Consider the following 13713-nt stretch of genomic DNA (forward strand, 5'->3'; position numbering starts at 1 on the left):
CTTGGAGCCTCTTTTCCTACCGAACTACTTCACCAAATATTAATTTTTTTTGGGGAAAAAAAACCCATTCCAATGAAATTCCAGAGGCATCCTATCCCTCCCAGAGCTCCACCCCTCAGCCAAACCCTTACCTTCATCATTCTGGGCCAGAGCCCATGCCAGGACAGCAGCGAGTGCCGTCCCCACTGTGAACCATTTCCAGAGACAAAGCTGCTGGACCATTTTCTGTCAAACTTCACTCAAGGCAGAGCTGGAAGAGAGGGATTTGACACATTTGTTACTCAATCTGCACAAAGCTGAGCCACTACAAACTTTTTCACAGGGGATACACAGGCTCTAAGAGCATGGTATTGTTTCAGTCACAAAAATAAATAAGGAAGGAGAACCTCTAATTAGCATTAATGTGTGTACTCATCAACTCAATAACTGTGCATTCACAGCCCTCCAAGTCATGAAAATGCAAGGTTCTGGCTTAAATCAGGTCTGATTTCCATAATTTCCCAGCAATAAAGTATTCATGGTATCCTTCCTGCTTTCAGGCACTTTGGAGGAGCAACTGTAGCAGGGAAATCGCACTGATTAAAATGAGGGCTCACTGCAAAAGGCCAGAGGGACTCAGGATTCAAAGGCATTGCCTGGGAAAAATGGCAATGATCCCTGAGGGTGGCCTTCTTTAAGGATAGAGGCTGTTAGGTTGTATTCAGGAAAATGAAAAAAAAAAACACCACTAACACCACACCAGAAAAAAACAATCAACAAAGTAAAATTAAAAATAAAGAAAACCAAACAAACATAAAAACCCCACAAAATAAACAAACAAAAACCCAAAAAGCAAGCAAACAAAAAAAAACCCAAAAAAAACCCCAAAAACCAAAAAAAACTAAACCAAACCCACAAAACAAAGATACCCACAAAACCCCACAACGCTCTCCCTTCCCTCCCCCTCAGGCCACCCAAAACAAACAAAACCCACCCAAATAAACAAAAAATCCCCCACCAAAATCCCCAAGACAGGTTTGGCTGAACTCCAGAGTGTACCTGGAGTGCAGAACATTAGATAGTTTAAAAAAACAAAACAACTCTGGTTTGTGGTTCCAATAAAAAGAATTAGCACAATTCTGCAGCCCAGAACTGAATTATTTGAAAATATTCCTCCAAATTTAAAATGTTGGGGTTAAATACAAGGAGTGTGGAATGGAGAGAGATTTTCAGCAATACAAGCCAAGTTACTGTATAAAAAAATAGCTGCATTTATTAACAATCAAACAAACCTGCAAAACAATTGTGTGCCAAGAGTTTGAGGAAAACCTCTGGGTTTTTTCCCCAGAAGGAGAGCAAGTAGGGAAATGTAATAAACCAGATGGAGTGGCCCATATTTACTCAAGTATTTAAAGTTCCTAGGTGGTTGATAATATAAATAAAATATATATATCTTGAGTTTGCTTGCAGGACAGCTCACATGGGTGGGATCACCAGGACATCTGAGGTTTTTCTCAAATTCTATGATTCTATCCTGTGATTTATGAGGCTCCCTCACAGCAAGCACAGTCTCTTTTCCCTTTGTCAAAGCCATGGATTGCAGGTGACTTTATTGGATTTTAATACCAACATTCTGGAGAAATCAAGGGCAGCAGCAAAGCCATTTCAAATTCTACACTGAACACATTGCTCCACTCCTCATCCAGGGGTTGAGGATGGAGAGAGGCCTTTCCAAGCTCCACCTCCCCTCAGGCTGGACCCTTCCCAACCTGTCCAGCAGCAGGAGGTTGGTGCAGGCTGCAACAGGCAGCAATTCCAGGAAGAACTTCAATATGGGCCATGAAAGAAGTGAAGCCCCAGCACAGATCTCATGGGGCTGTTCATTCCCATTTCAGACCAATGTTGGTCTTGATAGAGCAGCTCCAGGTGACAGAACCCCAGAATTCAAGCCATGCAAAGCACCCTCCCTTGATCCTTCTCTTCCCTTGCCCTTCTACAGCTGTTTATGACCAAATTCCAGCAGGGAATTGTGGAGTCACAGAATTCTTCAGGTTGGAAATGACCATTCAGGTCATCAAGTCCAAGCAGCACCAGTACTGTGGTCACCACTAACCCATGTCCTCAGATGCCACATCCACACCTGCCTTGAACACTTCCAAGGATGAGATTCCACCACTGCCCCAGGGCAGCCCTTTCCAGTGCTTTACAATCCTTTCCATCAAGGACCCTTTCCATGAAGGACCCTTTCCATGAAGGACCCCTTCCATGAAGGACCCCTTCCCATGAAGTGCTTTACAATCCTTTCCATGAAGGACCTTACAACCCTTCCCGTGAAGAATCTGTCCCCAATATCCCATTTGAACCTCCCCCAGCATGACTTCAGGCCATTTCCTCTCATCCTCTCACTTATTCCCTAGGAGAAGAGACCAAGCTCCTCTCTCCTCACTATCAGCTTCTCTCAGGGAATTGTAGGGAACAATCTCAGAGAGGAGACAGCAACCCTGACAGCTCAAATGGGAAGTTAGAGGCAGCTCATAGGAGAATTCCAGACTCTTCCCAAAGGAGCTACAATTCCCATGTGAGAGGAGACCAGAACTGCTCAAAGGGGCCTTTTCTCTCCCTTCTCCTTCCCAAAAATGTTCATTTGGTTACTGTCATGCAAACCTAGCACATTCCACAGTCATTCTGGAATTTGCAACAGCACCTTCAAAAACACCCCCAAAATGACTTTTACCACGATACATTCCTGCTGACTACTTGGAAATCAAGGCTGTTTCCACATTACCCAAGTAGATTCCGGTTAATCATCATTATCACACCTCCTGGGCATTTTGGGGATGGGAATTTCTCAGTATTTCACCACTGTTTGCTCCCCTGTTAACAGAATTTCCTGAAGGAACTGGGCTCAGCTGCTTTTCTACTTGAAGCAGTGTAATTCCATTAGGTGGTATTTGCCTCCAGCCTTTTACACCTCAAATCCCAGAATACAGAAGTTCAGGAGATTCATGGTGTCTTCAGGTCAGTCTAAGGAAAAAATCCCATCCAGAGATTTGAGGTGTTATCACACCTACAAAGAAGTGCACAAACTCACTTCTGAGACTTCTGATATTTGATTTTACAACCTTGAAAAACAAAATAATTCCAGCTCGCCAATCACGATGTTCTATTTTAGAAAGTTATTCAGAGCTCAGCTGACACCCTTGAGTGGAGTCTGCTCCTGAGAGATTTTTAGGATGCAATCTTGACAGATTTATTTTTGATTTTGATGAAATGTCAAGTTAAACCACAAGATTAGAACACCGATGCTCCCAGAATAAGCAACTCTATGCAACTGGACTACAACACAAGAAAAATCCTGTTTTTTTCCTTCAATTTGTATCAGAAAAAAACAACCAAATAACAAAAAACCCCAAAACAAATAAAACTCCCAAAAGCCAGGAGTATAAAGCACAGAAAATGACACTATTAAGTTCAAATGAGTCTGTTAACTTGGAAATAGCTCAGAACAAATCATAATTTACCACAAAGTATCAAAAGGTTGACAACCTCTAAGAAATAAGGTTGAACGCCAGCCAGGGCAAAGAAAAAACTATGAATTGATGAGAGAAGGAAGATCTGTAAAGAAAAGACACACAAAATGTCTACAAGACTCAGTATTTTCCTGAAAAATACTCTTACATTAAGTTTTAAGAGATGATGAAGGTAAATTGATCTAAATATTAGTTATGACATCCAAGCATTTTGAATATCTTTAGAGGAAAAATAACATGACATATAGTAGAGGAAGAATAATAAGTAATTTCCAATAATTATTTCCTTTTAGATCTGGTGTTATTACAGGATTTAAAACTTGGCATTCATTAGAAGCTGGAGCAAGGGGGAACATGGCCATGGTCAAAATAAATAACCATTCTCTGAGCACCCTGTGCCAGGGCCTGCCCACCCTGCCAGGGAACAATTCCTAATTCCCAATCTCCCATCCATCCCTGCCCTCTGGCACTGGGAGCCATTCCCTATGTCCTGTCCCTCCATCCCTTGTCCCCAGTCCCTCTCCAGCTCTCCTGGAGCCCCTTCAGGCCCTGCCAGGGGCTCTGAGCTCTCCCTGGAGCCTTCTCCTCCCCAGGTGAGCACCCCCAGCTCTCCCAGCCTGGCTCCAGCCCTGGAGCAGCTCCATGACCTCCTCTGGACTCATTCCAACAGCTCCACATCTTTCTTGACTACTTGAAATAATTCAGTGGGAAAGAAAAAAAAAAAAAAAAGGCAAGAAAATCTAAATTTTGGGCCAGGTTTGCCACAAGCCAGAGCCATTGGCTGCCTCACATCAGAACTGCCACATCCCCACCCAACTCCATGGGAAACATGGACTGTGGGAGGGCCCACACCACCCAAACTGCCACCAGCAACAACTTCTGAGTGTTCTCCACAAGCAGCAAATCTGAAGACAATTTGGAGGCAAACCCTTTGCAGTTCTTGCTCCTGCAGTGGGTTCAAAACCCCGACAAACTTCAACAGCAATCACTAAGTGAGCATTATTAATTCATTAGACACATCAACAAATATTTGCTATTTAATGTACTTGTCCAAACCAGCGGTTCCTGAGACACTGCTGTGGCTGGATGAGTAACTCAACATTTAAAAAGGAATTGAACAGCCATTTATATCTGTGCTGTTATTTACTCAACAAGCCTGAACTCCTTCAAGCATCAGGAGTGACCCATTTTGCTTAGTGGGGATGCTCTTTGCACCCTACAATTGTGATAAATCTTTAAAAGTATTTATTTTTTAAAGGTTGATGCAACTGAATTACTTTAAAACAGCAAAAAAATTATAGTGGACTGGTTTTTTTTTTATAAAATTCATCATTATTACTGATCAGCTGAACTCTCTTAAAGTTTATAGACATAAAGCAGGGAGTGCAAGTGCTTATTGTGGAGAACTGGTGCCATAATAAATCAGAAATGCCAGTAAAACAGCAGGAAAAAGCCTCTTGGAGAAGCTAGAAAGGAGAGGAACTTGCTTTAGAGTCTGACAGTGCTCCTGGGTTAAAGCTACAGTTCATTAAAAACTCTGTGTCCCAAATGTTTGATTTTTGCCACCTCAACAATTCTGTTGAAGTGCCAGCACGACCAAAAAGCTTCCAGAACATTATTTAACCACAGAACAGACACACACACCAAAAAAAACACCCCAAAATCTCTTTTGCCTCACAGTGCTGCTGATCAACACTCAATCACCTCACCTGGGATGGAATTCATCTCCATGAATTCCATGGAGTATCTCAGGGGGGTCCCTTCTGATGAGCAGCTCCTGAGCCCCTCTCCCTGGGGCTGGAAAACACCCTCACCTGAGGCTTACCCACAGAACCACACCCAACTCCAGCTCAGGGCTCACCTCTGGTAGCTCAGGACATCCTGGAAAGGGGAATCTCATCCCACAAGGTCCCTCCCACACCCAGGGCCTGAGCTCCTTTCACTGGTGGGGCACATCTGCTGGAAAACACCCTCACCTGGGGCTTGAGCAGAAAAAGAAACTTTAATTCCAGCATTCCAGCTCAGGGATCACCTTTGGCAGCTTGGGACATCCTGGAAGGCTGAAGATCAGCCCACAGCCCTCCTCCCATGCCCTGAGCTCCTCTCACTGGTGGAGCACATCCAGAGCACACCTGCCAGGCTGGAAAAGAGCCTCAGCTGGGCTTAACCACAAAACCAAACCCCAATTCCAGCTCAGGGCTCACCTCTGATAGTTCAGGACATCCTGGAAAGGCAAATCTCATCCCACAAGGTCCCTCCCAGACCCAAGCCATGAGCTGCTCTCATTGGTGGGGCACATCTGCTGGAAAACACCCTCACCTGGGGCTTGAGCAGAAAAAGAAACTTTAATTCCAGCATTCCAGCTCAGGGATCACCTTTGGCAGCTTGGGACATCCTGGAAGGCTGAAGATCAGCCCACAGCCCTCCTCCCATGCCCTGAGCTCCTCTCACTGGTGGGGCACATCCAGAGCACACCTGCTAGGATGGAGAATAGCCTAAGATGGGGCTTAACCACAAAAATAAACCCTAAATCCAGCTCAGGGAACCTCTCTGGCAGCTTGGGACATCCTGGAAGGCTGAAGATCAGCCCACAGCCCCTCTCCCATGGCCAGGGCCCCTCCTCACTGGTGGGGCACATCCAGAGCACACCTGCCAGGCTGGAGACCAGCCCCAGCTGGGGTTAACCACAAAAATAAACCCCAATTCCAGCTCAGGGCTCACCTCTGATAGTTCAGGACATCCTGGAAAGGCAAATCTCATCCCACAAGATCCCTCCCAGACCCTGAGCACCTCTCACTAGTGAGGCACATGCAGAGCACACCTGCCAGGCTGGAGACCAGCCTCAGCTGGGCTTAACCACAAAAATAAACCCTAATTCCAGCTCAGGAGCTCAGCAATCCCCTCTGGTAGCTTGGAGCATCCTGGAAGGGTGAATGTCAGCCCACAGGCTCCCTCCCATGCCCAGTCCCAGATCCCACAGCCCCCTCCAAGCAGGAGAAAAGCCAGGGAAGGAAGATTTCACCTTTGAGGTAAAACCAGTTCTGGCTCTGATTCAGCTGCAAGTGTGACTAACTCTGTTTGCTGAAGTCAAATATCTGCTTAAATGCTTTCCTGAAGAATCATTCGAGCATAAGCAAATATTTGGCTGTGCTGGTGCTACAGTGAATAATTTACAGTGCAAATCCAGCCCTTTTCTCCAGCTTTGGAGGTTCCAAAAATCCAAACACTACTCCAGGTTTTATTGCACTGACACTCCTTGAGCAATTAACACATGAGTATTTCAGCCTATGGACTCTTGCATTTACTCAATCCTGTTCAAGTGCTCTCATGCTCTGGGACTGGCACAATTGAGTTGGATTTTATCATCCTCATCTCCTTGGATGAGACCTTTCAGGAATGCGAAGATTTTTGAGATGAAATTTCAAGATCAAACCTGCTCCCACCTCAATTTTCTTTTCCCAGCTGCTGGGTCAGTTCCACATAAGTAAACACATGAAAAAAGTGGAATATTGATGCTGCATCTCTCCCTTTGCCTTGTGTAATCAACCTCTTGAGTTTTTACCCTCACTTGGAGGCAAAATTTTTAGAAAGGAAAGACACAAGAACCAGGAAAAAAAAAGCAATTTATGTGAGGATCTGAGTAAAATTTCACCAGCAACTTGAAATTCCTCAGCATTTTCTCTGTATCTACATTCAAATAATTCATCTTCAAATATTCCTGCTTGCCCCCATTCTTCTAAGGACTACTGAGTTTATTCCTTTCCTTGCCCCACTCTTTAAGCCTGTTATTTTCTGTGCCTTTCTGGCAGAAATGACTCTCTAAGAGTCAATGAGATGCCACTGCAAGGCCCAAGTAAAGCCTCAAAAAAGTCATTTCAAACTTCATTGAGAACACCACAGCTGTCCCTAGGCCTGGCTGGGAAAAAGTCAATGTAAAAGTCAATTAATAAGCCATTTTTACTTCAATGCAGAAATCCCTATGCTTATTTCCATTTTGCACCCCCAAAACCTCCAAAACAGCTATTTTCCTACAATTATAACTGTAATCATAATAAATTATATTTTACAATTGTAAAGTTCCATTATAATTATAAAGTTCTTTATTTTCCATCTCTGAGTACCAGTGGTGGCCAGAGAATCCCAGAATGGTTTGGGCTGGAAGTGACCTTAAATCTCATTTCATTCCACTCCTGCTGTGGGCAGGGAAACCTTCCAGACACTCCAAGGGTCCTTTTCCACCCTCCTGCCAGCAGAACATCCTACAGATGCTGATGTAAAAGGATTAAAACTATGTAATGCTGCTGATTCCCACTGAACAAAAGACTGATAAATAGATGGAAGGTTTGCACAGAGAAAACTCAACTAAACTCACAGAAATAGAGAAGCTTTATGGGATAACTGAGGAAGGGAGAGAGAAGCACTTTTGTTTCCTGCTTCCATCACTAGCAGTGATTTTTTTTCCTGTGTTTTCAACAAGCAATGCAGCTGTTGGATGGATTAACAGGATTACAGCTCTTCATCATTCATTCCTGTCCACAAAATCCTTTTTTCCATACATTGTGAATTTATTTTTTCTTGTTTCCAGCCCCTCTGTAGGGACTTCACCTATGAAATGTTGTTTCCACAGAAGGTTTTGAGTCACAAAAGCTGTTTGGCTGTGCCACTGTTCATTTGAAATTCCTGCTGTGCAGATAGTACCTCCAGAAAGAAGAGAGAGCAGAGATATCCTAAACCTGATATCAGAGCCAGGAGACTTCAGCTGAAAAATAACATTAACATAAAAAAATTAAAAGAAATACAACCCGTATTAGGCAGGAGCAGCTCAGTTCATTCTTCAATACCCTTTGCCTTCACAAAATATGCCCACACAGCTAAAGTTACACATTAAAGTGCTAATAATAAAAATATAATTCAATAGCAATGTCCAAAGATTAGTTTCCTTGCTTTTACTGCAAGACAGGTATTGGATTCCATCCCAAAACCTTCCCCATTCCTCCCTTGCCAGAGCATTTTCTCTCCAAGGATCCTCCCCTGGGATTACATAACACAAAGGAGAGACTCCAAGGGGTAAAACCTCTCTGAAACTCCCTGGATTTTGTGGATCCCTGCTTTCCTTACAGCACAGAACACCCAAGGGCTCTCATCCACCCATGCTGGCTATTCCAAGACACTTGGCCTCCAAATCTCCCAAACAAATCCTTGTCTCCCACCCTTCCAGACTCTCAGAAACGCTCCTGCCCACTGCTGAATGCAGGAACTGATGGAGCATTCCCAGCTTTTTTTGTCCTGCTGGATCTGTGGGTGATTCAGGCGTTCAGAGCTGGGGTGTGCCCACGTGCTGGGATGGGCACAGGGCACTCATCCAGAGACAGCTGGCACCGAGTGCCCACCAGAGTTGCTGGGGATGGATTTAAACACCCACAGGTGGGGTTTGATCTGCTTGAGTATCTCCTTGGCCAAATACCCAGCAAGAAATGGCTTCTGAGGAACAGAATAGAGGTAAAGATTGGATCTCGCAAGACATTGTGGAGATGGGAAAATTACGGAGATGACTTTGGGAGGAGAAATGCAAGCACAGGGATTTTCAGATCATTCCTGGCTGCTACAGGGAGGGTTTTCAGGCTGCAGGTGGGCTACACATGCCAGGGATTTCTGGTATAGAAATGGTTTGGGTTGGCAGAGACGTTACAGATCCTCTCATCCATCCATGGGCAGGTACAACTGCTCCTCCCTGCTCAGGCCCTGCTGAGCTGGGCCAAAATTCAGCCCACAAAATTCATATCTTGTTCAACTCAGCTCTGGGTGTAAATCCCAGAGTGGTTTGGGTTGGAAGGGACCTTAAAGCCCATCCAGTGCCACCCCTGCCATGGCAGGGACACCTTCCACTGTCCCAGGCTGCTCCAGCCTGGCCTTGGGCACTGCCAGGGATGCAGGGGCAGCCCCAGCTGCTCTGGGCACCCTGTGCCAGGGCCTGCCCACCCTGCCAGGGAGGAATTTCTTGCACATATTTCACCAAGATTTCCCCTCTGGCAGTGGGAAGCCATTGCCCCCTTGTCCTGTCCCTCCATCCCTTGTCCAAAATCTCTCTCCACGTTTCCTGTGGCTCCTTCAGGCCCTGCAAGGCCCCAGTTTGGTCACCCCAGAGCTTCTCCTCTCCAGGTGAGCAGCCCCAGCTGTGCCAGCCTTTCCTCCCAGCAGAGCTGCTCCATCCCTCTGCCCATCCTGGTGCCTGCCCTGGGCTCTCTGCAGCAGCTCCAGGTCCCTCCTGTGCTGGCCCCAGGGCTGGGGCAGCTCTGCAGGTGGGGTCTCACCTGAGCCCAGGGCACAGGGGCAGAATCCCCCCCTCCCCTGCTGCCCACGCTGGGGCTCAGCCCTGGATTGGGTTAAGAAACAGGGAAGTCCAGGGAAAAGCACTGCACCTCACCCCAATGCTGTGCAACAGAGACAATTCCACACCAGCACCAGCAAACTTGGAGCTGGAGGGAGCAGCCACAGGGAAGTGATGCACAACAAAAACCTCAATCCTACATTTCAAATGGCTCCAGCAAATTTCCTGAGTGCAAATGCAGCACATCCCTGGGAATGGGTTAAGCAGTTTTGTTGGACATGAAACATTATTTATTTAGATACTTTACTCATAGGGCTTGTGCTGTTAGTTATTTCTAAAAGATCAGCCAAAATGGGTTTAAAATGTTTGTATTTAAGGAACTATTAAGATATCCAAGTAACAGTCAGATCATTGAAGGAAATCCAGGAATACCACCAAAACCAGAGATAACAAGCCAGCAATAACACATCACTCAAAGGAATGTTTTACAAGTGGGCTATTCTCAAATATCAAAAGCTGTCAAAGTAACTAAGATTGTTTCACCAATTTCCTGTAACATCTCATAAAGGAAAAAAACAACATTGCTTTCTGACAGTCCTTGAATGAACAGCACCCTTACACTCACATAAGGTCACAAGTTTGTCTCTGACAGAGGCCAGATGTGGGAGAATGGGCAAAACAAACAAGGAAATGCACTCAAAGATGCAGAGATGACTCCAGGAATGGACAGCCTGCACACATCCACAGGTTCCTGATAGCATTCTCTTCCATTCACTTTTCATCATCTCACTTGATATTTTCATTGGTACTGAGCTGACATTTCCACGAATTCCATTAAAAACCCTGGTGTTGAGAAGACATTAGGTTGAGCTGGTGAAGTTGAATAGGCTGGAAACAGCCAGCACAACATGGACACCAGGGAGCTCCCCATGGCACATCAGTGAGGCACCCCATTCCTGCCAGGGCATTATCACAAGTTCAGGCATCAGATCTGAACCTCTGAGGCTGGAGAAAGAGCTCAGATAAAGATCTGGAGTGCCAGGATGAGGCAGAATGGCTTTAAACTGAAAGAGAGCAGGGCTGGATGGGATATTGGGAAGGAAGAGCAGGGTGGGCAGGCCCTGGCACAGGGTGCCCAGAGCAGCTGGGGCTGCCCCTGCATCCCTGGCAGTGCCCAAGGCCAGGCTGGACACTGGGGCTGGAGCAGCCTGGGATGGTGGAAGGTGTCCCTGCCCATGGCAGGGGTGGGAATGGATGGGATTCAAGGTCCCTCCCAATCCAAACTATTCTGGGATCCTGTGATGATAAACCAAGCTTCACAAGGGAGGAAAGAGACCTCTTTTACCTGCAGCAATATAAACTGTCCCAAGGCTCAGAAGCAGACACACCAGGATAAAAATCCCTCACCATCAGACAAGAGCACAGAGGAGAGGGTACCCAAGGCACTCAGGGGGAAGGAAAACACAGAAGACAAAGTCCATGATGGGCAGTTGGGCCATGATGCCCTAAGTCTTAGCTTTTATATATTTCAGATTCTGTGCTGCTTTGGTGTGTGGGTCTGAGCTTCACATTTAGGGATGGTGAGCTCTGTGCACAGAGCAGGGAGACAAAACAATTCCTGCTCCAGCTGGGGACCAAGGACAAATGATCCAAATCTCAGGCCCAAGAGCACAAACAACGTGGGCTGAAGAGAGAAAAACAAGGATGGGATTCCATAACCTAAAGCTGTAATTGGTCAATGAACTCCAATTTGCAAATGGAGCAGAACTGATCCCAGTGACAGACCCCGTGACCAGGTGTCCATTTTGTGCCCATTTTGGTTCACCTTGGGTGCAGCCCTGGCTGGGCTCTTGTGCTGCCCAAGGTGGATCCATGGAGGAGATCCTTTTAATAAATCCCTCCTTTATTCCTTAACTCTGTCCAGCCTCTGTTCTAGCCTTTTCATGGCTTTCCTTTTCCACAGAAAAGTGAGCAATGCCAATCCATCCTGGAAGCTGCTCGGTCCACAACACTTCAAGAAGGAATTTCAGCACAGGGGTGAACCTGAGAGATGCCAGTGTGGCTGTTCATGCCACCAAACAGGTGACACCCAGCACAGATTCCTGCTCACTGCTGAACTCAGGGAAGGGGAGCACACTTGGAAGTCATGATATTCCTACAGGAGAGAGGGTGGAGTTCTGGACATGATCCTGAGACAGCTCCTCGGAAGAAAGGGGAAAGGCTTTCCTGTGGCTTGCAGCAGAAAGGTAACTACAGGTAAGCAGTGCTCAGTGAGGCATCCCCTCCTGGGCTGTGTCCACAGTGTCCTGAGGCTGCCAGGATGGGGAGGTGTCACAGACATATTTTATGAAAAATCCTTTCCTTAGGATTTTTTCTCCTGAGAAGCTGAGAGGCCTCAGGAACAAAATGCAAACAATGATTATCTGCTGCTGTGGAATGCAACAGGTGCATCTGGGATTGGGCTCATGTGGTTGTTTCTAATTAATGGCCAATCACAGCCCAGCTGGCTCGGACTCTCTGTCTGAGACACAAGCCTTTGTTATCATTCTTTCTTTTTCTGTTCTTAGCCAGCCTTCCGATGAAATCCTTTCTTCTATTCCTTTAGTATAGTTTTAATGTAATATATATAATAAAATAATAAATCAGCCTTCTGAAACATGGAGTCAGATCCTCATCTCTTCCCTCACCCTCAGACCCCTGTGAACATGGTCATAGGGAGGGACAAAAAAGGCCCTGGCAGCAAGAACATAATGTTAGAAAGAAACATTCATTCTAAAGATAAAATGAGTTTTGATTCAATGTCAGAAGAGATGCCTTTCAAACCAGGCATATATTCCATGGGATTGGCAGCAGGCCTGAGATTAGGGGTACTTGGAATCTGTTCCCTCAATTTCTGTGGCTTTTCTCCTGAAATGTATAAAGAGAGATGGAAGAGAAAGGAAAGCCCTGTGGGGTGTGAGGTTGGCTGTCCAAAATAAAAGGTTGAACTGCAGGAAACACCACTTTAGCGCAATTCAGTTGTAAAAACAAGAGCAAACTACGAGCTAAGAGGCCAGATGAGCTGGCCCACGCACTTTACTACTGCTGGGTGAGGAGGGGAAGGTGTCAGAGTGTGGAATTAAGTGCCAGGTGAAAGTCTGCCAGCTCCAGAGTTCAGCCCTGGCTACAAACAGAGGGTTGTCAGCAGCTCTGTGAGGATCTAAATGCACTGAATACCTGGGCAGCTCGGGAAAGGAATCTTCATTTGGCTAAAAAGGTACTCTGGGACAAATAAGATATTCATGTATGCAGAGAGGAATTGGGAATTTGTCAGCTTTTCAGCTATTTTCCCCTCTGAGGAGGAGGCACAGGGAGAGGCTGTGGGTACAGAGCTGAACTAAACAAAATGCTGGGGAGCATTAGGAGGGAGAGGAAGAGGGACTAAATTAGAATGACATTATATAGGACAATAGGAAACCCCTGGAGCATTAAACAAAGGGTTTGCTGCCATCATTTCAAAAAAGAGACACCAGAGAAGGACAAGGGCTCAGGAAAGACACTTGGGTGACCTTGCACTCCTCTGTCAAACACAAGAAACTCAAAAAAATTCCAACCCTACCTCAGAAATCAGACTGGTTTGGACTGGAAGGGATATCAAAACCCATCCAGTTCCACCTTCCACTGTCCCAGGCTGCTCCAGCCTGGCCTTGGGCACTGCCAGGGATGCAGGGGCAGCCCCAGCTGCTCTGGGCACCCTGTGCCAGGGCCTGCCCACCCTGCCAGGGAACAATTCCTCATTCCCAAGATCCCATCCAGCCCTGCCCTCCAGCAGTTTAAAACATGGAAAAGACAAATTCCCAATGATTCCTTGCTGCAAGAAAGAGACATTACAGACAT

The 13713-nt window shown here is 46.0% G+C and overlaps 1 protein-coding gene across 3 annotated transcripts in view; it reads right to left on the reverse strand.

Moving 5' to 3' along the window:
- Positions 1–13713, reverse strand: part of PCDH15 (protocadherin related 15) — a 642625-nt gene that overhangs the window by 270764 nt on the left and 358148 nt on the right. For all 3 annotated transcript variants that reach the window (XM_071438580.1, XM_071438579.1, XM_071438578.1), the window contains exon 6: positions 132–250. In XM_071438580.1, the coding sequence (XP_071294681.1) occupies positions 132–222 (91 nt within the window). In that variant the 5' untranslated portion in view covers positions 223–250. The remainder of the gene's footprint in view (positions 1–131; positions 251–13713) is intronic.

This window comes from Agelaius tricolor, unplaced genomic scaffold (assembly GCF_023055355.1).
Source record: "Agelaius tricolor isolate 1412-34295 unplaced genomic scaffold, bAgeTri1.0.p SCAF_13, whole genome shotgun sequence".
Taxonomy (NCBI): Eukaryota; Metazoa; Chordata; class Aves; order Passeriformes; family Icteridae; genus Agelaius; species Agelaius tricolor.